General features: G+C 34.4%; 2 protein-coding genes across 6 annotated transcripts; one reads left to right on the plus strand and one right to left on the minus strand.

Annotated features, from left to right (window-relative positions):
* Positions 1 to 665: 665 nt before the first annotated feature.
* Positions 666 to 3,871, minus strand: LOC149910277 (axonemal central pair apparatus protein HYDIN-like). Its single transcript, XM_090109253.1, has 8 exons — positions 3,640 to 3,871; positions 2,892 to 3,334; positions 2,624 to 2,809; positions 2,299 to 2,371; positions 1,315 to 2,087; positions 1,069 to 1,239; positions 810 to 992; positions 666 to 734 (listed from the first exon to the last, which is right to left on the minus strand). Exons 1-8 carry the CDS (start codon positions 3,869 to 3,871, stop codon positions 666 to 668), a joined length of 2,130 nt encoding a protein of 709 aa, XP_089965379.1.
* A 5,674-nt stretch (positions 3,872 to 9,545) lies between these two features.
* On the plus strand, positions 9,546 to 24,149 carry LUBEL (Linear Ubiquitin E3 ligase). 5 transcript variants are annotated; one of them, XM_090112009.1, is made up of 21 exons: positions 9,546 to 9,774; positions 10,919 to 11,108; positions 13,358 to 13,500; positions 14,402 to 14,509; positions 14,986 to 15,306; positions 15,394 to 15,682; positions 15,992 to 16,417; positions 16,720 to 17,207; positions 17,456 to 17,584; positions 18,004 to 18,195; positions 18,277 to 18,633; positions 18,714 to 18,834; positions 18,934 to 21,158; positions 21,241 to 21,438; positions 21,529 to 21,756; positions 21,845 to 21,985; positions 22,071 to 22,222; positions 22,396 to 22,591; positions 22,677 to 22,819; positions 23,233 to 23,401; positions 23,972 to 24,149. In XM_090112009.1, exons 2-21 carry the CDS (start codon positions 10,919 to 10,921, stop codon positions 23,999 to 24,001), a joined length of 6,246 nt encoding a protein of 2,081 aa, XP_089968135.1. In that variant the 5' UTR covers positions 9,546 to 9,774; the 3' UTR covers positions 24,002 to 24,149. The 5 variants fall into 5 exon arrangements, with proteins under 5 accessions (XP_089968135.1, XP_089968141.1, XP_089968148.1 ...); XM_090112015.1 differs by lacking the exon at positions 23,233 to 23,401 and adding an exon at positions 23,429 to 23,591; XM_090112022.1 differs by having other exon boundaries at positions 14,402 to 14,488.

Raw genomic sequence — 24,149 nt, forward strand, 5'->3', positions numbered from 1 at the left:
TTAAACTGCTTAGGTATTATCTCGATACTATAGTAAGATATCAAAGAAATTACATCGATATTGAAGGATGTTTCAACAATTTGTTCTAATTCCGTAAAATCGTTTGAAGTAGGAGCAAATGTTGCTTCTAATTTTCCTGTTTCGCCCGCATTTAGTTTTCCACATAATTTTAATCCAAGCCACTGTGGAATACGAGTTCCTTTCGCGAAATGGAGTTTAGTTACTATAGGTCCGTAATTAATTATATCAACACAGCACTGCACCTTTAATAATAATAATTTATATGAAGATACTTTGAAATTAGGTACCTACTCAAATTAAAAATGTTGTGTGGTTTTAGAAACCACGGTAAAAGTGAAACTGTTCGAACGGTTCCGAACACTGCTTTATACCTACTCGGCAGCCGACCGTCACGCGACATGCGCTACACAGACCAAAAAGTTTGAGACGATGTAATAAAAGTTTCACTTTAAAAAAAAAGACTTAACATATTGGAAATTGATATACATGTGATATATTTTTCTCGACTCTATAATTTCCAAAACAGTAATAATCTAATAACATAAACTAACATGATTACTCACTTTGCTAAATTTGTAAAGAACCGAAAGAGTAGAAAAAATTCGATTGCTGGGGCGCGGGTGGGAGCACTAGTGGCCGATACTCTAGGCGGTGCGGTGCCACGGTACGGCCAAAAGATACGGATTGGAATCCCGCCTCATGATCGATTTTTTCTATTCTTTAAAAATTTATCATTTACTTAGCATTTGAATGCTATAAAAACCAAAAATAAAATTATGTATACTCACTGTGCTTCCAGTAATGACTACTCCATAATCTATTACATATGGTGTTGTTTGAAAGCCTGGTATAGGTATCATTTTAGACGTAGTAGAATAGACATTTAACACGTCTGGGCGCAATCGTATATAATTGATTACCAACATCCTTTCAATAGCAAGTTCAATATCCATCGTCGATGGATACGCGTCCTAAAAATAATTACGATTATTTAGAGAATACTGATACGTTAAGAAATACAAACTAAAGGATATCACATCCTTGTACCCAAGATGAACAAATATGCCAATCCGTTTGAAACATAGGATCTTCAAAACATTTCTCAGTTAGCGGCGAATTTAAGTGTTCGGAAGTGCTTCTTGTGAATATTTCATGTATAGCTTCTAAATATTCTTCAGTCAATGTAGGTATTGCTTTATATCCCAGTTCTGGGTTAAGCTAAATGAGACAAAAAATATGAATTAAGTGTTGAAGATCTAAGAATGAATTGATGGATCTGAGATATTACGTTACCTTAGACATTTCTGGCCTTGGCAATGATATATATACTTGTGGTATCACTCCCCACCCAAATACTTCAATAGGTATTAGAGGCAAATGTCCAATTTCTAACATGAATTCCGTGTTAAAATAACCCATAGCCCCTGGTCTTACTTCAATATTGACATCAATGGTTTCCTCCGGCTCTAACACTTTTTCATCTGGTATGATATTTAAGATCGTTCCATACAAGTCGTTTTCGAAATTAGGCTCGTTTAAATAAGTCTTATATTCAAAAGGTAGCTGTGCTATATTAGACATAATAAGTCGTTCCATCGCATTTTCATGAAAGGATTTTATTTTAAAATTAATTTTACGTGAGTTTAATTTGTACATCAAATCACAGCTTTGGCCAGTCACTACTATAGTTTCCGGAGGACCACCAAGTACTTCACATTCTAAGATAGCGCGAATATTCATATTTAGCTTAGGTCTAAAAATTACTTGAACATATTGTACTTCGTTCGGTTTTAAAAGACCGCGATGTGGAGATAACTGCAAAACGTCATTCGCTCCAACATGGTATCGCATATCTTTCTTAAAGAACTTATAACTCCATTCAAATTCTGACTCATAATCCGCATCAATCATTGGAGTAATTTTACTCATGGTTATATATCGTTTTAATTGAAAATCTTCCTTGCGGTCATCAATGCTTGCTGAACTGGTCTCGTCAAGTTCATAAGGAGGAGATGCGACATCCCTGACCGTAGTTTCGTGCTCCGGATTATCAGCTGCAGATCCAACTGGAGTTCGACAAGCAAGTATTTCATACATGTCTGTATAAGTATCAACAGCTATTAAAAAATTACGAGGCAAAATTTGATATTAAAATTAATTGGAATAAAAAAATAAATTATATTTTATAAGCAAGTAGGTAGGTATGTATGTTATTTAATATTTTAGATAATATAAATTATAAAGTAATATATTAATCCAATAATAAATTATATTTACCACTAGCCTCAGTTTCATTTGTAGAAACCTTATAAGCACTGCCTTTACTTATATCTTGTCTGGAAATTTCCGGCTGAAAACCAAAGTTAAATCCATACTAATATTATAAATGCGAAAGTAACTCTGTCTGTCTGTCTGTTACTCAATCACGCCTAAACTACTGAACCAATTTGCATGAAATTTGGTATGAAGATATTTTGATACCCGAGAAAGGACATAGGCTACCTTTTATTGCGAAATATGTACCACGGGCGAAGCCGGGGCGGACCTCTAGTTTATAATATTTACCAAACATCTAAAAGTAAAACTCTAAAAGTTTAATTACCATTTTTGTATCAGATATATTAAACTTTTTCCAATTAAATCTGTAACAAACTAGAAGGGGTGTCGCATTTTGAATTTTTATAGTTTTACTTTCAATACTTCCATTCAGCACACATTGAAAATCAACTCGTGGCGATAACACAAACATGTTTGGAAAGTTTATTTTTCCTATTAATTTGATTGCATCCTAAAATTAAATGATTTCTGTTAATTATTACTATGTACATTAAAATAATGCATTGTTATTTGGTAACGTGAATATCTTTTACTTTGTTCTTGTGTCCTTTAAATTTGATTCTGAACAAATCACAATATACTCGAGATTTAAGAGTTTGATGTTTGGTCGTGTCAAATAAAATCTGTATTTTCATGACTTCTTGGTCTTCCAGTCGCTCTTCAATCACATGTGTTAGATTAAAAGCTAATTTTATTTTATTTATATCTTGAAAGAAATGTAGTGGCTCATTTCGTAATGGGTCCACCGGTTTAAGAGTTAAAAAGTCTATAAATATCTTAGATTGTTGGAGTCCATTTTCGGTAATCATATTTGGCACATTTAAATCTGTTTCTCTGTAACATATGCACCCACACAAGTTTTCCTCGTGTGGTAAAACTTTGTAAGTGCCCTGCTTTTGAATAAGCGCAAAGGGTGGTTTGACGCTAATTTCAAAATCCAGGGGTAATTTTGAAACATTTTTGATGGTGACAATATCTGGAAAACAGAAACAATTTAGACATTTCTACTAATATTATAAATGTAAAGTAACTGTCTGCCTGACAGTCCTTCTGTCGGTCTGTCGCTTCTTCGCCACTAACCCACTGAACTCATTTAGATGTAGGTAAAGATAGTTAAGAAGAGATCTGAGAAAGGACATAGAGACGTTCTATTCCGGAAATCCCACGCGAACGAGAACTATGCAGATTTTCCTCTGATTACGTGGGCGAAGCCTCGAGTAGAAAGCTAGTAAGTTATAAATATAAAAAATCACTTTTACTGCATACTGTAAGTCTACAAACCTGTTAATTTATAGAATTCACTGTATGGACCATAATCATACTGAAACTCCAATACGTTTGAGGATATCTCTATTTTTGGATCTACAAATTCCGCAATGATCTGGCATTCCAATAGTAATTCCTTTTTATTTATACCCTCTACACTTCCAACCAAATACCACATTTCTTTAACGGTGGCGACTTTGTGTGATAACCCTGTTATTGTTAAATCCAATTTTTCTCCAGCAGCCATTTTAAAGTTCTTAGGATCCAAGTTGAAGAATCCGCTATAATAATAAATTGTAAAAGTTATTTTTTACTACGTAAATACCTTACTTTAAGAAGTAGGTACCTATTGAAGTATTTCAATACATATATCTAAACCGTAACCGTTTGTACTCAATTATTTATTATTGAGTTAAAATATTTGAAAATAATTTGCTTATCACGTTGTATTATTGCCATAATTTATGTGTGTAGGCATATTCACTTTGTATAAAATAGTTCCATACAATCTTTGTTATATCTTACGTAGCGTGTTGCTTTGTTTTAGGAGCTTTATAGTGTTCACTCCACTCAAGAGCATGCATACGGGTGCCACAGTTTTCCATTATAACTTGGCAATTCAAGGGGATTCTCGTAAAGTGTCGGCCCAGCATCACCTTGTCTCTTAGTTCCCCAACCAATATACTTGTTCCTACACCTGTAGCAGATAATGGCACCAACTACAAAGTAAGCGGTATTCTATGATGTTAATTTTGAATCAAAAAATTATACATGTGACGAAAATAGTGATAATAGGAAATTAAATCCATACTATATCTTTCACTTTTTCCAATTGAATAACCGCTTTATTAGAATAGCTATCAGCATCTATAAGGTACAGATTGAGTAACAAGTCTGTCTCAGATTCAGGTTCAATATAACCTTCCATAGGAGATATTTGCCACCGACCATCACGATTTAACTGAAACATGTTTTGTTCATTATGAGTAAATTATGAGATAGAATAGGAATATATAAATTATTTTGATTTGTAAGTTTTTTAATAGTTCTACTAAGTAAATTGATAGATCTTTGAACAGAACAGAACTATATAAACGAGTTGCATGAATGCAGAATGCAGTTCTATATGGGTTTTTATATTTATTCAAACTGTTAAGAACACTTAATAGGTATCTTTTTTAAATATAAACCAAATAAATTTTAAATGATCAAAATCAAAGCACGGACCAACGAAGCTCGGAAATTAACAACAACTGGGGAGTCATTGCATAATGTAAGTATTTTCTGGCTTTTTGTTAACAATTTAACCTGACCCCAATGCAGTGCCATGGGTGAACAGGTCACAATAGGTCTTACACCGCATCCATTGATATGGCAAATTTCGACAGGTGTTGACAGCCCAAACAGATGAACCCTATAAAATTTTAATATACGGCAACTAAGTCAGGGCAAATATTATGTAATATAAAAAATATAGTTACTAAAAAAGTCGGTTAAATACAAACATATAGAAGCATATTATATTCCTTAACAAAAAAATTCCTACCTTATGGAATATTCCTGAACTCCCAATACACTAGTTTTTATAGTCACTGGCAAACATAAGGTACTATTAGGCTTAATGATGCCTTCTTTTACTGCGACTTCAACTTCCAAAGTTGAAGGTTCCTGAATAAGCACAATTATTTTATTTGGGTCATTTTAGATGAGATAAATATAATTTAAAAAAGGTTGCTTTCATTAAAAAATTACCTCTGGTTCTACTAACGTGAAGTACCCCCAGAAATTATTACTAGATATAGCAATTTCATGTTTATATGGGAAGTCTAAAAAACATGCTCTAAGGTTGATATCTGGTGCTGGTGTAATATGTGGTACCATTGCGTTGAACGTAATTGGTAAGACGATTGGTGGGCTATCCGATTTATCTAACTCTAATTCTAAAGATGTCTGATTTGCTCTTATTAAGTTTGCGGTTAGTGTTATCTGAAAAATGTAATATATCATTGGCACATGCTAACAATCTATTACTTTACATAGCATTTTCATACATGCACTTAATTTTAGTAAGTTTACCTTCAATGAAACACGCGACTCAGGGCCTATATTAACCTTATCCGGGGATATATTAAACTCTCTAGGCCATTGAGGTACAATAGGTTTAGGACTGTCAGCTACAGCATAGTCCTCCAATGTAATGCTACTTATTTCTGGCCCGTCTGACGATATTTTTATATTCGCAGCTACATCGACTACTGATTCGTTAATCACTTCAATTTCCATGGCTTTTGGAATTCCTGAATCCATTTAAAAGTAGCAATATCCATAAGTTATACTTAATACTTATTCGTGATTTTATTTAAAACGAAAACATACCTAAGCTCACCATCCCAAAATCTAAGCAAGGTATGCTAAACATCAGTGATGGATAAATAACAACTCCTCTGAAACAACATACAAAAACATACAACAATTTCTCTCTGTTAAATCACAAACCAAACTTTTAAGTACAATAATGGTAAAACCAAGGTAAAACATTAAAAATGCATACTTACTTTAAATACACTTTCAATACGACGTCCGTATCGCGAATAGAAAAGTTAATTTCCTCAAAGAAAGGACCTTGATTTGAGTTGCAGAAAGAAATAACGAAAATGTCTTTTTCGCCGGGACGTAAACAACGCATCTCAGGTGTGCATGTGATTATACTTCCAAATAAAGGCGGGACATTTTTATACACTATTAACCCATTGATATGACCTGTTCAAAATAAATTTATAAGTCTTTTGAATTTGATATGAACAGATGGACCCATAGTGAAGTTTAAAATAACTAAATAGGTACAGAAAGGGCAACTCCGAATGATGGGTTAATCCAATAATGTGAATTTAAAGCATAACTAGTGACTGATGAAAACAACCTACTTACATAACATATTACGAAACTTACAATAACTAAAAGGATTCTAGTGGTATTAACAAATCATCTCACATCCGCATTTCCCCCGATTAGTTAAGAAACGAACAATTAACAAACAACTAAAGAAAACACAAACAATTTTTACAATTTCAAAGAATTCAGCACCTTTATTCATAGCTACAATTTCATAGTCGTATTTTTTGTTTATGTATACGCAATCCATGTCCAGTGTTTCTAAATTTAGGTTTATAGAAGGTGGTAACGACGTTCCGACAATTTTAAGAGGAACACGGTCGTTCACTCCGTCGATGTCCAAATATGCGATTGTGCTAAATTCCCCGATCTCTTTTGGTGAAAATGTTATAGTTAACTCTGTTGTTTTTTTAGGCCATAATTTGCCTTGCTAGAAATAATATATAAAATAATCATTTACTATGTTTTTCCTTTCTAAATACATAATGTAATGTAGATTAAGATTAAGATAACTTTAAAGTGTATTTTTACTCACTATAGGAGATATAGTAAAATGCATATTTTGATGTTGTAAAGACTCATCAGCAACTAAAGCTTGAATTTCATCATAAAATATCCTTGTATAAACTCTCTCATGTTCATCACTACTTAAAACATCATAATGAACTAGTTTTGCAGTTTTATTAGATTCATTTTCTTTTAAATTATAGAACACAGTTGCTAGTTTAACTTTTTCTTCAAAATCTGAAACAACATTACAGTTTTTAGGTCAATATGCAAACTATAAATGAGTATAATAAGTAATATTCATTTCAGAAAGGTTAAAAACAGTTGTCCTGTTCAAACCTAAAATACATAATAAAACTAAGGCTAATGTTAAGCTCCGATAAGTGAAAAAAAATATTAAATCTTAGATAATATGTATAGCTTTTTTCTCTGCCACTGTTTCGATATAATAATACTACTAATATTATATAAAATGAGATGTTATTACTACTACTAATACTAATAATATTTATAATATAAAGTGACAATTACCATAGTAAACACAATCATTCTTCATACACATGTAGGTCAAAACGTGGTCAGACTTATTTATGATTTTAAATGTCTGCTGCCGAACAAGTGTATTGAAGGTGTCGAAGAACCTCACCACTTGCTTTTCCAATTCTACGCTGACAGTATAAGTTGAACCAAATAATTCTATTTTAAAATTCTCTCCTGTTGATTTACAAATTGCATGAATTTCATGTTAAAAATAAGTAAGTACATCGAAAATCAATTAGAACAGTTCAACGGCCTTTCAAATACCTGTCTCAAATAAAACACTCAATATGCTATTTGTGTCTCCCAAGCGCATTGTCTTCAACGCAATTCTTACGTCAATTTTTTGATTAGGATTCAAGTACGCAGATTTTGGCTGCACCGAAAATGGACTGTAATTTATTGTTGCATGCATTATCTCGTGTAGATTGTATTATAAAAAACTCAAATAAGCTGTGACGTGTCCTTATTGAATAACTTTGAATTTCTATAATTGAGTAAATTGATATTCTACGTACCATCTTGTACTAAATGTAAAGCCACCAGGAACTATGCCAATATTGTGAACAGAAATTAGAACATAACTTTCAATTTTGAGTGGTGTCTTTGGGATAATTACCCGATCGGGGAAATCAAACACATGCCTTGGTCCCATTGCTAAAAAAATGTACGTGTAGGTATATAAAATTATTTTTTTGTAGGTAGTTCCAATTTAATCGCAGTTTATTGCATTTCCAAAATTACTTTTCATAAAGAATTTGAAATTTAAATTGAATATGTACGTGAATACTAACCTATTAGTGGTAAAACGTATTGATCAATATCAGTATAGAAAGTTACTCTATGAGTGTAATCCTCATATTGAACAGGCTGAAAGGTTATAGCAAACGTAATACTAATTCCTGGAGCCAATCTCGATAGAAGTTGGCCTCCACAAGGTTTTATAAAGAAATATGAAGATTCCTTGTATACCATATTCAAATATGTTGGCGCCTAAAAGAAAATTATGTCGTAAGCATTACCTAATGTACATAATGTTTAGTGGAGATATTTTCGTAAAAAAATCCAATACCTTGCTTATATTTTTAACTGAAAATTTTGCCACAACTTTTTCATTAGGCTTAAAGTTTTGAAATATAATTATTCTAGGCGAAAATGATAGTACAACTTTGTTACTCTTGCTACCAGATTTAACGTAATTCTCAACTTGTATAGGCTGTAATTGCTGTAAACGTTCTGTTGTTGACATTTTCATTTCTTTTATATATTGTGATGGTACAATCTGAAAGAATAAAGAAAATTTAATAAGTGGTAGTGCAGGACTTTTTCACAATACATCGGTACCTAATATTAAGAATGTTATTTCGTCAAAGAAAAGTTAAACCTCTTCTGATGGATCCACCAACTTCTTCTTAGCAAGCAAGTGATACAACTCTGCAGTAAAGAACCCATTTTGTTTAAATTTCTGCAATAACTCCATATTATAGGAATTAAATACATGCGCAGCTCTTTCAATGAATAATTGTTGATTGTTTATGTTTACGCGTTGCTATAGATGTGTTTTATGACATCGCGATCGTTCAAAATTTCAAATGATTCTCATGAATTTGTTAGTTCGCAGAAGGTTCGCAGAGATGTCTCCGTATATTTTTGTTCATATTATTTTCGTGAAAATTATAGGAATAAAATAGCTCTAAAATAAATTGGAAGACGTCCTTGCCTAGCAAGCATCCAAACAATATTGCTTATAAATCTTATAATCGCTATATAGTCATTAGCTAAATTAAATAATAAATATTACACAGTTAACACAGTTTTACAGTATCTTATGGGCCGTTCGTTAATATTTTTATACTATAATGATTCGCGATGTGTTAAAGCGGCCAAGAGGGCGCATCGGGTTGAGTGCGGAAATAGCAACACGTCTTAATTTTAGTAGAATCAGGGCAACGCGGCCACGAACAGAAATAGAGGTTGGAGAGACGCGGAGCACGCGTGTTCGTTCCTTCAATTTTGTCCGCATAGGGCACAAGTTTAGCGATTAAGAGGTGATCGTGCTCCCTCGCCGCTCTTGGTGCAACAACCGATCTCGCGAGTGCAGTGTCCCGGTGCAAATATTGCATAATTCGTGTGTAAAACTATGTCACAAGAGCTCCTTTACGAAAAGTGCAAAATATCGGTGTCTTCTGAAAAATATTAACACACGAGTCGAAGGCAAGTATAGGTAACAGTTTCCTTTGAGCTGGATAAAGAAATCTCATTAAGGTTATTTGCGATGAAAACGTAGACTTGTATTGAGGGAATGTTTTTGATATTTTGGGATATGAGAAGTAGAATAAATGGGTCGACTAGATGTCGGCGACGTGGCAACGCCCGTTTTATCCCGGTCACAGCTGCGTTTTAGTTTGCAAATGATAATAATCTATTATTACAGTTAGCTAAAGCTTGCAACACCGATTCATAGAATGCAATTTCAAAAGTGAAACGTGCGAAAAATTCCATAAGTGTTTATTTGTTGGGAAATATCGACATATTATGTGATTCGTTTGAGCTGCCTCCCAAGCAGGAGGTGTTTAATCGAACTGTTATGAGTTACGACTCTTTCTTATCATCGATAACATGGATTTTGATTCTTGTAATAATTTGGATAATGACTTTAATTCCGATTTTAGTAAACATAACTCCTATTTGGAAAATTAAAGTTAGGAATTAGGTTTGTGAACGTCTAAAAAGGATTTCAAATAGTAATAATGGCAACTACATACTATATACGCACAAAGTGGTTCTGTTATATACAGGGTGTAATCGTTAAGTGTGCACAAGCGATTATTCCGTAACTATTGCAGATATCAAAAAACTTTAAACTGATATCGAAAGTACTTAACCTAATGAGTAAAATGGCCATAATAAATTTTTAAAAATAAAACGAGAAATATTCAAAAATGTTATACATTTTATTTCCCATACATTTTGTATTCATAGCAGATTTTCGAAGTGATGTCCTCAATTTGTGCAATACAATGAGGAGCTCTCTTTGCAGTTTCTAAAATATGAACTTCCCTTCAAATTTCCAAATGTATGGGAGGCTTTCAAGTTAATTTTTTAGGTATTTCTCGTTTTATTTAAAAAAAATTAACCACCCTGTATACCTATTAAATACCTAATGATCAATGTATCGATAAATTTTAGAAATTATAGCAAATACACTACACTCTACATCGATTTTTCTTCTTTTTTCAAACCTAAAAGGAAATTAACGTTGCGTTCATTTATTCACTTGTGAACAAATATGTAAACAATTTTCTACATAAATGTGTAATGTTAATAAATCCTAATAAAAACAATGAATTATGTATAGATGTTGAAGGGACGTGGTCGGCATATCAAAACCTCTATACCGGGCACACCCCAAATTGGATTGCGGTCATCGCTTCGAGCTCCCATTGCGAAGCCTGAACCTGACTACGAAGTGGTGGAGTTTCCCTCCGAGCAGTATGTAAACGCAAAACTACAACCACCACCTCCTCCACCACCCCGGCCACCAACAGGCAAGTATTTACCTAGTGCTGCTTAGACCGTCTTCTCTTCACGATCATTTTTCTATCTATTAAATATTTCTTGTTTCCTAGATGTCTATATGCTCTGTTTTCAGTAACATTATTTAAAAAATAAATATATTATAGTTACAACTTTTACTTTTGTATACTGGAGGAATGGAACAGTGCTAAACTCTGGTTTAAAAAACACTTTAAGCTCGTTAAGGGCTAACGTTTATACACTGGTCATCAAAAAAATCGACCCACCTACACTATGTTTGCTATTTATCGATTATTTCACAAATAAGTCGTCTTTTATTGTTGTATTTTGTTGTAAGGGTCTGATAACATGCTAATCATTATGTTTTTCGTAAATTTTACTGCACTTAATGATTCTTAACAAATTTTTATACAGAAATACTGTACAGTGTTGATTTGACGGTTTACGGCGGAACAAATTATGCCCGTGTTCCCAGTTCCAAAATGACTTTTTTCGGGATCTCTTGTTCATAACGTTAAGTTTAATAATTGATGCTTTAGTTTTGATAAAGTTTCTCTCAAAATAATGGATACTGCTGTAGCTGAGAGGGCCCAAACTGTGGCTCTACTAAAACAGGGGTTATGTCAACTTGCCGTGGCTAAAAAGTAAAATCTGAGCTGTTATGCAGTTCGGTGAGTTTACCAAAGGTTTCTAGAGACTGGGCAGTATCGATAAAAATATTGATCTGCAAGAAATAGGGCAGCAACTCAAAGGGACGACCCCTAGATAATGTAATCAACTCTACAAAATCGACATCTGTCTGGTGTAGATCTCTAGTGGCGCCTGCGTGATGATAAGGAGGTGGGTATTAATGACAGAACTGTTAGAAGAAGACTTTAAGAGTAGAACCTAAGACCACACAAGCCAGAAACAGGGCCATAATCAGCCACAGCTCATCGACAAACCAGACTTCAATTGACTCGAAATCACGCAAACTGGACTATAGGCCAATAGGAGTCAGTACTTTTGAGTGACAAGATGCGAATGACTTTATATGGTGCTGATAGACGTCTTTATGCCATGCGATGACCAAATGAACGATTTGTTCAGTGCTAGGTAAGAGAAACGGTCGATTATGATGGAGGCTCTGTAAAGTTCTAGAGTGGCATTTCTTTGACAAGACGCACGGAGCTTGACGATAAAAAGATGCTCATTAAATGCTGTTCAATACATTACCGAGATTTTGGACTATCATATGGTGTAATATGCCAGCTGTATCTGCAAAAACTTTGAGTCTATGCATGATAATGCTCGGAAGCACGTAGAGCGAATCGTGATCCAGTATTTAGAAGAGGTCCGCATTAGAGTTACACTCTGGTTAGCAAAAAGTCTCGATTTGAAACCTACAGAGCACATGTAGGACAATTAAAAAATAACGCATAGAGCTCGTAATTCAGCCCCTACAACAATAGGAGACCTGAAAACCGCCATTAGGGAAGATTGATAACGAATTCCTCAAGAGACCATCAAAATCTTAATTATTTCTTTAAAATAGTGAACGCAGGCTATCATTCCAGAAAGAAGAGAATGTACTGAGTATAAATTCGAAGGAAACGTGATCATAAGTTTCATGATTACAAAATAAACTGCATTTGAAATTAAATAAAGAAAAAGCTGAAAATTGAGGATTTTGATCTTTATTCGAAATCGACAATTTTTTTATGATGTTAAATGATTTTATGTGTTTATATTCGTGTAAATATGCACGTTTAATTAATCAGTTCAGTTTCCAAACAAATTTTTTCTTTAGTTTGTGAGAAAACCGTAATTTTCCGTAAAAATGCAGGTGGGTCGATTTTTTTGATGACCAGTGTATTTAATTTTTTATTATGTGGTACTTACAGTTTTTTAAAATGCTGACCTTATTTGGTTTAAATAGGTACGATATTTCTTGATATAAGGTGTGGGCTATATCACAGATAATAAGTATATTATTATCTGTGATAGGTACCTATAACCCACCATCCATTAATCTCTAGGGACATGACATATTCTAACTTTTGGAGGGTACGTAGGGTTAAGGGTAACTACTGTTAGTCTAATAAAAGTTAATAGGTAAATTATTATATTTTTATAAGGCCGCCTCCTGGTACAGTCATCAACATATGAGGGTAGAAACGAGGCATCCTGAATCGATCAGTGAAACAGATGTTAAATGAATTAATTTATCTTTCTCATACCCCACAACGTGGAAACTCCCACTATTTCCATTTTCCAACAGGACACCCGACTGACACATCATGCGGCTTATGCGGCGGCGGCGGAGCACGCGTGCGCTGCACGGAGTGCGGCCGGCGCGCGCTCTGCGCCTCCTGCGACGACATGTACCATAGACATCCCAAACGAAGGAACCACCAGAGACAGGTGATTACTATTGGTCCATAATAATATTAATTATTAATACTCATGGCTGAGTAATTTTTGTGTTTAGGGGATATTTGGCCATTGCAATTTGTCTGACTGATTAAATATAACATTGTAATAGTTATCTTAATAACACATAAAAAAATCAGACATTTAAAATTAAATTAGGTTCATTTATTGGAGCTTTAAAGCGTCTGATAAAAGTTTTGGCTCAGGTGGCGCAGGTGTCACTGGTAGAGCTCCACAAACATGCAGATATTAAAAAGTACACTAGAGACTATTGTGAACCGAAACTTATATGCTTAAGAAAATAAGTTGTGTCTTACGGCTCTGGGATCTTACTCTATGTCGACTATGACAGGCTTAAACTAGCTGTGCCGCGCGGGTTCATACGCGCTGTACCCACGGATAACTGACCCCGTAGTGTTCATCAACCCGACCTTCGTATTTTACTACAATTGTAATCAAAGATTAAGTTCTTGTATTATTTTGATGGTGATATTTGTATGAACTTAATTTTGAGCGATGAATTTTCAAAAAAAAAGTAAAAAAACTAGGTACTGTACTATTTTTCAATTTCAATACAAACCTATCATTAATATACTTTTGAGATATTGTGATATAGGAGATGTAGAAGAGATAGTGGTTCTTAATGAGTTCTATAATGTGTTAATCAAATAAAACTATTTTATTTACTGACTCACAACATGCATTTAGAGACTATTTCGACACCGATTAGTAGGTGGACCTAAATTAAAGTTAGCTCCGTCAAAATATTGGAATAATGCCAACTCTAGGAAGCTAATGTAAACAATAACGCTTACTATCTACTTACAGGTACTTGAAATTAAACAATTAAAGATTAAAAGTATACTCACATAAACAATAACATATGTTTTAGGCATTACCACCGTCGCAGCTAAGGGATGAAAGACCACCTCTGCCACCAAAAGGAACGCCGCCTGTGCCACCACCGCGAAGACATAAGGTGACACTGAGACAAATAAATGTAATGTTTTATAGTTTGAATTGCATTAAAATGTTTTATAGTTATTGTTTTATACACACAATTTTTAATGTATATTTACGACTAATAACGTAAGTCTACCAGTTATTCTATACCTGATAATAATATAGTAATATGTATTAATTTTTATTGACAATGCCGTAAATAATCTATAGTACCATTAACTATTAAGTATTCCGTGGCTATGCATTGTTCTTTTCTATATATATAAAAAAAATGTTTGGTCTATCTCTTAAAGTTACTGATGTTCTTGAAAGCATTAGGTAATTCATAAAGTACTCGACTAGACGAATTCTCTCAAAAAAATATCAATAAATTTCTTATTCTTCACACCTACGCACAATCTGTTCACATTTTCCAGAGCTAAGCAAAGCTAATGATACTGTATTTTTTCTGATATCTATTTTATATTTTTGTCGTTAAAATAACATACCTATCTAGATACGTGTTTATTTCAGATTGATCGAGCTTCAGCTAGTCCAAAACCTCCATCACTAGATCAGTTTCGAGCTCCCATAAATATGATGCATAATATAAACCATATCAGTCAAGTATCCACTCTTCCACATTCGAATTTTGCAACTCCTCGTGCTCAAATGTCGCCCCAGCTAACATCGCATTCAAATTCGCATCTCGCGGGTATGCCGAATTTTGCGGGAACTATGCATCACAACAACGCTCCGCCGGAACCAGCACTTCAAGGTTCTCAATCGGGATTTTCTTCATGGGGACGCCCGCGAGCATCATTACCCGGTTATAACATGCCACCACAAGCAATGGTAATTATGCTGGTAATAAAAATAAATATATAAAAATAATATATATACTTATATGATTACTTAAGACGTACACAATTTTCAATATAGCCTCAACATATGGAACACTGGGATGGTCAAGAAAACCTTCATGCTCAGAACTGGGGACGTCCATTAAGACGTGGAGCTTCAGTGATGGAATTAGGAGGGCCAGCCGGTTATCCTCCATATCAGCAAAATCCTTGGCATTACGGTAGTTGTGCTAATTTAGAACATACATGGGGAGGGCAAGGACCATGGCCTCAGACATGTTGTTATCCACCAGGAACTACAACTCACGCACGTCTGCTTCCACACCCACACGCCCATGTGCCGCATACGCCACAACCATATCGAAGAGGTAGGACAATTTTCATATTATTTATTATACAATACATAGCTATATACCTATGTTATATTTGGTATAGTGATGCCACAAAGGATTATAGTGATACCACGCTTTTTAGTAGGGGTGATTAAAAAAATAGTTAAATGGTTTATCTCTATAAGACAAAGTTAAAACTAATAAATCTGTCGAGATTTTTTTATGTTGCCTCTGAGAGTAGTTTAAACAAACAATAACGTTTATACTATGTGTAACATAATAATAATGTACAAAAGCAGTAATTCAGTAATTACCTTAATTTATTCCTGTGTTTAATCCTTATAGTGGAGAGTCGTACTGTTTCAAGAGCTGGATCTAGAGCTAATTCACGAGCACCATCTCCTGCTCTGAGTATGAGATCACGTGCGTCACGACGAACAAAACACCGTACTCCTTCGCCTTCTTTACCATCCAGTGATGCAGATTCTGAAAGTGAACCTGAAAGCGATAAGCCGGACGAAAAAGAAAATGATGAAAATGACCTAGGTCCGGCCCCACCTCCGCCTAGTGCAACATGGCAATGTGAACATTGTACATATGTTAATGAACCAGGTGTCAGAGTATGTGCAGTGTGTTGTCGTACTCCTACCATCACTCCAAAAATTATTCCAACAGCTGCTATTAAAAATGGTATGGCAAATTTAACAATGAAGGAAAAAGCGTCGGCCCCTTTGATAAAGAAAAAGGTTGATGAACCTCGCGCTAATGAAAGTTAGTATCACAAACTCAATTCATTTAAAAATTAAAACATTATCTTCTTATATATAAAAATGAATCGCAAAATGTGTTGGTAAGCGCATAACTCGAGAACGGCTGAACCGATTTCGATAATTCTTTTTTTATTATATTCCTTGAAGTACGAGGATGGTTTTTATGTAGAGAAAACGTAAACATGTACCACGGGCGAAGCCGGGGCGGACTGCTAGTAAGAAATATGAATTTGTCTTTTTGTTTGTGAATTAATTTTATATAGTTACGTTAAAAATACCGTACGTTCTTTAATTTTGTTACAGGTGAAATAAAAAAATCAAATCGTGCTGCAAAAGAGCGAGTGTCGACAGGATGTGGCCCTTCTCCACCAAAAGAAATAAAAGTTTCGAAGGTAAATCGTTTGGAAACTCCAACAAGAGAACAAAATAATGATGATACACATTCTCGACATGACATTGCTGTTGGGCCTTCTCCACCCAAAGAAGTACAAAAGAAACAAATTAATGCATCAAATACTGTGGAAAATAAAAATACACCAACACAAACCCGTAATGTATCAGTAGAAAATGAACGAATTAAAAAGCATAGCATATCTGTGGGTCCTTCACCACCTCGATTAAGTCCTGTCGCCAAAGACAAAGTCGTAAATGAATGTGATACTGGAGTTCAAAAAAAGTCCGTTGGAATCTCGCCGTCTCGAGAAAGTAATACGCAGCCGGAATCAAGATTTAGTCGTACAAGCGTTTCCAATACCGGGACATCTCCACCACCCCAAAGTATTTCAACTCAGGTAAGCCAAATAAAAGCATCGTACGCACTCACCTCTTTCACTAATATAGATATTATATCAATGTTGGTTTTGGACCTCAATTGACAAATCTGCCCGTCCATATCAATAAAGTCTAGGATACTATAACATGTTTCCATACAAATCGACTTTGTTTGGGAAGCCAATGGCATATGTCTGACGTAGCAGTTGTACGCACCCAAAATAAAATATCTAAGGATTCAAATATTAAATTATAACTTTTTTTTAAGACTTATGAAGTTCCAAATCAATGGGATAGACCCTCTTCGGCTACACGATCTCGACCACGGCGCCGATTTACGGATGACAGTCGAAGAGAAAGATCGCACAGTAGGCATTCACTTTCAAGTGATACTCGAGTAAGTTTTGAATAATGTTGTTAATATTACTTATTATTATAATATTCTGAAGAAAAAAAAACTTATAGGTTATAATTATATAATTATGATAGAGAAATGAAAAATATAGATGTCATTTTATGTATTTACTGCTATTTTATAACATTTCAAATTTCAAATTTATTTATTTGTTTCACAATTATTTTTTACAACTCATATAAATTGTAGTAAATCCCTGGTTAACCCACTAGGAAAAACCTGTGCGGGGTCAACCAGTGATTAACATTAAAACAAAAACACTACACCAAATCTTACAAACATTTGCAATTCTAAAGATTTTTGTTGGTAACTACTTTATAAATAATAGAATTTACGTAAGTTTTTATGATTTGACAGCAAAAGCAAGAAACTTTTATTAGCAACTATTGTAACAATTTCAGGAGAGCGAACGAAGCGTACGCACAAGCGGTGGGAGATGGGAATGGAGAGAACCACGTGATAGTAGCCCTGGAGCAGCAGAGTGGAGCGAGAATGAACGTAAACGTACAACAAGCCGTCTTACAAGAAGGGCGTCTCATCTAGATTTAAGGCGAAATAGACCTTCTCGGAGGTCTAGTCTATACGGCTCAGAAGTAAATTTAAGATTAAATAATGGAAATTTGTTGTAAGTATATTTTAGATTCAATAATAATTAAATGCAATATTTGTTACAGGCTCCTTCACCAGAACCTTTTTCAAACAATCGCGCTAGTTCTTTAGAAGCGTTAGCCGGCGCTAATTCTAGACGCGAAGCGGAAAGAGGATTAGAACTAGCTCGCCTTATGTCTGAAGCTGAAAGACTAGGCTTTAGTGCGGCGGAAGTACAGGCAGCATTAGCTCAAAATCCTGTAGCTCCATTATCGTGGCTAAGAGAACGATGGCCAAGTTTATGTGCAGGTGTCAGAGCAGCTGCAGCAAGACTTGCTGCTGGTATAAATGTATCAGAACTGGAAGCTCGTGCAGCTCTGGCGAGACATAGGGGTGCTATGTGGCCAGCTGTCACAGAGTGTGTTGAAAGACATCGTAGGCAGGTAGCTAGATCTACAGTTAGAAATTGTTTATTAAGATTTTAAATTTCGACGACATTAATACGCGCGCACACCTTTCACAGATGGGTGATGTTGGAGTTGGTGAGGAGGGAAAATTACGTGGTCGCGTATGGGGCTCTCCTGTTGGAGCTGATGATGAAGCCACTCCTCCGTCATTTTCCAACCGGTCACACCGCAGCCGCGGTAATGAAAAACAAAACAAAAAATAATAAAGTTTCATAAAAAAACAGACTCGCCGTATCACCAAGCTACATCATCATAATTTTCACATTTACATTTCAGCCGAGGACAGTTCAGACGAATTTGACGTTTCTACAAACAATCTCCAAGATGACGACTGGATGTATTTACCGTTGGACATAAGAAACAGTAATATGTCGGAAATTGAGCAAAAACCCTTACTTAAAGAAACATTTAAAACAACACAAGAAAATGTAGAAGATATTGCAGATAAATTAAAAGTACTGTTAAATCTTGCTGGAATACCTTCTATAGAAGAAAATTTATTATTGAAAGGTCTACGAGTTAAAGGTTTAAATAAAAATATGGGAGATTCTAAGTCTGAAGATATTCCTATAGAACAGAAGGAAAATTTAGTGGAATTTATTCAATCAGAAAAAGATTTTATCGAAGCATATAATGCCCTAACGCGATTAAGTCCATTGCCAAATATTGAGGCGAAAAATAATTCAGTAAAAATTGATTTAAAAGGAAAAATGAATGACGATTTCCAGTCGGCTAATAAAACAATTAATAAAACAAATAACACGCAAGTACAAAAATATGACGATATATCACCTCAACAAACACAATCTATGGAAACTTCTGTTAAACAATTGGAGCGTGATGACATTAACATTCGAGTTGAGGACGAAAAAAATTTACGGTCAGACATCAATAATTCTGCAAATTTTATAAATCAGAATGGCACCAATAACTCCCAAGAACAAAGATCGAACAATCTGAGTGATTTAGTTGATAATACACAAAAATTAATTCAACAAATGAAAGACGAAATTGCGTATGATATAAATTCTACTCGTGATTCTGCAGAAACTGAATCAACTTCTAATAATTCTGAGGTATCCAGACACCAAGAATCAAGTTATAGCGAGTCAGACAATGATTCTGAGGATTTGACATCTGATGAAAAAGAAATGACGAGTAGCGATGAAGAACTCAGACACGATAATTTAAAAATAGATAATAGAGAATTAACTAGTTCCGAAGATACCGAACAGTTTGAAGAAGCCATGGATTATATCGAAGGCGCTTTAGATGTAAAAGATAATAATATAAAACTATTAGATTCGATAGCACAAACGTTGCGTTATGAACAAACCATGACGGTAGAAACTAGCCCGCCTATACAGTTATCTAAAATAGAAGATGTAAATAACAACTTTTATGAAGTTGTGAATTCATTTGATGAAATTTATGAACAAATAAACAACGATAATGACTTAACTAAACTTACTAAAAATGAAATTGTTGCGAAAAGTAAAAGTAGCAAAGAAACAATTGATCAACCCACAAAGGAAACGTTGTACCTGACACACTATAAAGTAGAAACGCCGTTAAAATCAGTTGTATCTGAAATAAAATATCCAGTATACAGAGGCTTTATTGAAAACGTATGTGCAGAACATTTAATAATAAATACAGAAACCAAAACTAAATCAAATAATGCAGTAAATGAGCTTGAAAATGTTGACAGTAATAGTAACAAAAATTTAGAAACTGAGAATATGACTTTGAATCCCGAGGCAGCAAACTCGTTAGAAAAAATAACTAATACATATAATCAAGACGAAGAGGTCAACGAATATGTAGATCTAAATATTGTAGAAAAAGTAAATGACGGTCGGGATACTGTTGCTGAGAACTCTAATGCCAACGATATTGCCGAGACGAACACTGACAGAGAAATGGATAATAATTTATCAAAACAGACAGCAATAAGTAAATCCAATATACCAATACCTGTTAAAACAACTGTTACTAAACAAAAGGTGGATAAAAATCAAAAGACAATCGGTTCTAAATTGCCTATAAGACGTACATCTATTAAACAGTATCCTGCGCCCGCTCCACCCAAAACGCATTTTGGTACCGTACAAAATGGAAGCGTAAAGCAATTACAAACAAAACTGTTTAATAATAAAACAATACCAAATACTGAACACTCCTCTCATACTATTGAAGTTAAACCGTCTACATCAGCAATAACAATAAAGAAAAATCCAGCACCACAGCCACCCCAATTAAAACAAGTATCTCCACCAAAAACCACAATTAAAGAAAAAGAACAATATTTTCGGGAAACGTGTCGGACCGAAGATGAGTGGACAGATACGGAATCTGATGAAGAGAACAAGCAATCACAAGACAGAAGAGAAATAACGCCCACACCTGAGTTACCGTCACCTCCACCAATAACAACGCGTCGAATATCTGGACAGTTAATTGATTTAACTAGAATACAATTACCTGAAGGGTCTCCAGAGGTAATTAGAGTTTAAATTAAATTGCAGTCTTACTAGTATATACTTGATACAATTTATACATTTTATTTTATTTTTTTTAAAGAGACAAGCTCGAATGCTGTTAGCAGAGGGTGCTACGGAAAATTGGGAGCAAGCGCAAATTGCCGTTGAATTGATTACTCGTGGAACCGATGCTCCTACTGCACTTTTAGCCGCTCTCGAATGTGCAGATCTTGTTTCTGCACTAGCTTATTTAAATCAGTATTGCGAGCTTTGCGCTGCACATTTCCCAGAACACGAAGTAAGATTTCCGTAATTACTTTTAACATACGATTGATTTCATAAAATTTTTGCTTTATTTAAAAAAATCCTGAATAATATTTTTTTTCAGATGGTATCAATGTTACGATGCTCTCATAGATGCTGTCGAGAATGTGCTCGCCATTATTTTACAGTTCAAATCACGGAGCGGAGCATAGTAGACTGCGTTTGTGCATACTGCAAAGAACCTGAGTTAGAAATGTTGGATGAAGATGCTTGGGTCGATTATTTTGCTCATTTAGATATACTACTGAAAACTCTACTTGAAATAGAAGTTCATGAACTATTCCAGAGAAAGGTAAATTAATGCATTACTTTTCTGCTAAATTATATGAAATGTTTACTTTCTTAATAGAAAATAATATCATTCGCTTTACAAATTTTAGCTACGCGATCGCACGCTTGCACGAGATCCGAATTTCCGTTGGTGCGTTGAATGTTCGTCAGGATTTTTTGTACATCCAAAGCAGAAAAAGCTGCGGTGCCCCGAATGCAAGTCTGTTACCTGTTCGACATGTCGGAAACCTGTAAATAAATAATTCATAATATAATTTTAATTATATATTTATATTGTAAAGAACAGATAAGTATATGAACTTCATGATATTACAGTGGTCATCGAATCACGATGGTATGACGTGCGAACAATATGCCGCATGGCTTGAAGATAATGATCCTGAACGTTCTATTGCCGCAGTCCAACAACATTTAAAAGAGAATGGTTTAGAATGTCCACGATGTCGTTTTAAATACTCACTTTCCAGGTAAAAACTTCTTAAATAATAGTTATATAGTTCTCATTAATTCATATCTAAGTTAATATAATTCTTGTGTAATAATAAGATTAGGATTCCTACAATTATTATTTACTAATTGTACATAATATAAATTATTTTAATTACTAAAGTAAATCTTTAAAATTTTAATGTTTTCTCAGAGGCGGATGTATGCATTTCACATGCACCCAGTGCAAATATGAATTTTGTTACGGTTGCGGCAAACCATTCATGATGGGAGCTAGATGTGGATTGAGTGAATATTGTGCTAAATTAGGTCTACATGCACATCATCCGCGAAATTGTCTTTTCTATTTACGTGACAAAGAACCTCACGAGTTACAGACGCTCTTGCAGGTATGGTACTACCCAGGCATAGTGTCAATATTATTTAGTTGAATATAATAAAACATTATACCAATATTATGTTGTATGATTACAGATGAATAATGTAACATATGAAACGGAAGGGCCTCAAGGTAACAACACAAGATGCCCTATACAACTACAGAGGGAGACACCTACAGGTTTAATTGACACCACGTGTGGTAGTGAAGTTTTACCTAAAAATGGTGGACTTTGCAAGTAAGACTACTATTTTTCTTTTTATTTTATGTATCTTACTTTTAATACACACTCGAAATACAATTTTTATACCAATTTTACATGATATGTCAACATATACATACACCTTAATATCTACATCTTCTGTAAGTAGTACCAACGTGTAGTAGTTTAAACATTTGATGATAGCCGGTAAACTAAAAGGATACTTTGTTAAATTTTGATTAGAAAAAAAAATTAAGGCAATAATAATCGATGGAATTCCATGAGATTTACTTCATAATTCTTAAATAATGACAATAATGAAAGTAGCTCAATCAATCAGCTTGTACATTGGCACCATATCATTAATTTATGCATGTAGCTATGAATGTCAAATGGGCAGGGTTAAAGGAAGACGCTTACGCGGCGGTGAGTAGAGGTTGTGTTTTCAGGAACCATTATTTGGAGTATCTGAGTCGGTTGGTGCGTAACAAGAAAATCGACCCGATGCCAATCTTGGGCGTAGATGACTTGGAAACACTAGTACGCCGGGCAGCGTTGAGACCACCACCACGACCCTACGGTTCATTAGAAGGCCTCTACAAACGAGGCCTGATTGAGGTGTGTTTACGTCATATATTTTTACAGGATGCACTACGTGGAGTATTTGGCTGGCTTGGCGCGTACTCTTGACCCAATCCCTATAATGGAAGTGAGCGAATTAGTGGCAGAGCTGCGCCGACGCGCATTGCCTCTACCAGAAAGGGGCCCATGGGATACAGATCCTATTTATGCTGGAATGTGCGCAGAGGTAAAATAAGTAGAAGATTTATTTAGTATCAAATATGAAATTAAAAAAATAACCACTTATGAAGTATTGAGCCGAGATTTGTGTTGCTTGATACCTATACTTTAGGTAATCGTCTTATTTCCTTTGGTTTGTTCATTGTTAGTCTTTAGGTAAGTTAAATCTTAAATACGTATAGACGAAGTCAAAAAAATCCATAAATAAATAAGGATATGTTTGCACACCGGATTCATGCGGAATCGATAAATTATATCATACTTTTCCTTTATAAGTTGTATTCAATTTTAACCTTATTTTAACCAAATGTGTAGAAACATCTATGTCTCAGTTTATTTCTTGTTTAAGAGATGCAAGTTTTCAAAGCCATTAATTCTATGTTTCAGATTGTTAAGGAGAAGATTCCACTGGACTGAAAAACTGATGAAAAGTAAAATATTTATATTAAAACCATTTTTTTTTTTTTTTGTTAATCTTATATTATATCATATCGCATTTGTCATCAATTTATTTTAAGTTCATCCTATTTATATATACTTAATTTAACTATCGTGTGTATTTCTG

This window comes from Colias eurytheme, chromosome 2 (assembly GCF_061535395.1).
Source record: "Colias eurytheme isolate Ceu_HAF_F1 chromosome 2, ilColEury1 Martin Lab GWU primary, whole genome shotgun sequence".
Classification (NCBI taxonomy): domain Eukaryota; kingdom Metazoa; phylum Arthropoda; class Insecta; order Lepidoptera; family Pieridae; genus Colias; species Colias eurytheme.

Excerpts from the sequence above, each read along its gene's own strand:
- LOC149910277 (XM_090109253.1), bottom strand. The coding sequence starts at position 3,871 with ATGGCTGCTGGAGAAAAATTGGATTTAACAATAACAGGGTTATCACAC. Across the intron at positions 2,088-2,298 it reads AAATGAAACTGAGGCTAGTG|TTGGATCTGCAGCTGATAAT; the intron begins GTAAATATAATT and ends GTCGAACTCCAG. Across the intron at positions 735-809 it reads TAGTCATTACTGGAAGCACA|AAAAAATCGATCATGAGGCG; the intron begins GTGAGTATACAT and ends TTTAAAGAATAG.
- LUBEL (XM_090112001.1), top strand. The coding sequence starts at position 10,919 with ATGTTGAAGGGACGTGGTCGGCATATCAAAACCTCTATACCGGGCACA. Across the intron at positions 13,501-14,401 it reads GAAGGAACCACCAGAGACAG|GCATTACCACCGTCGCAGCT; the intron begins GTGATTACTATT and ends CATATGTTTTAG. Across the intron at positions 18,634-18,713 it reads TTGAAAGACATCGTAGGCAG|ATGGGTGATGTTGGAGTTGG; the intron begins GTAGCTAGATCT and ends CACCTTTCACAG.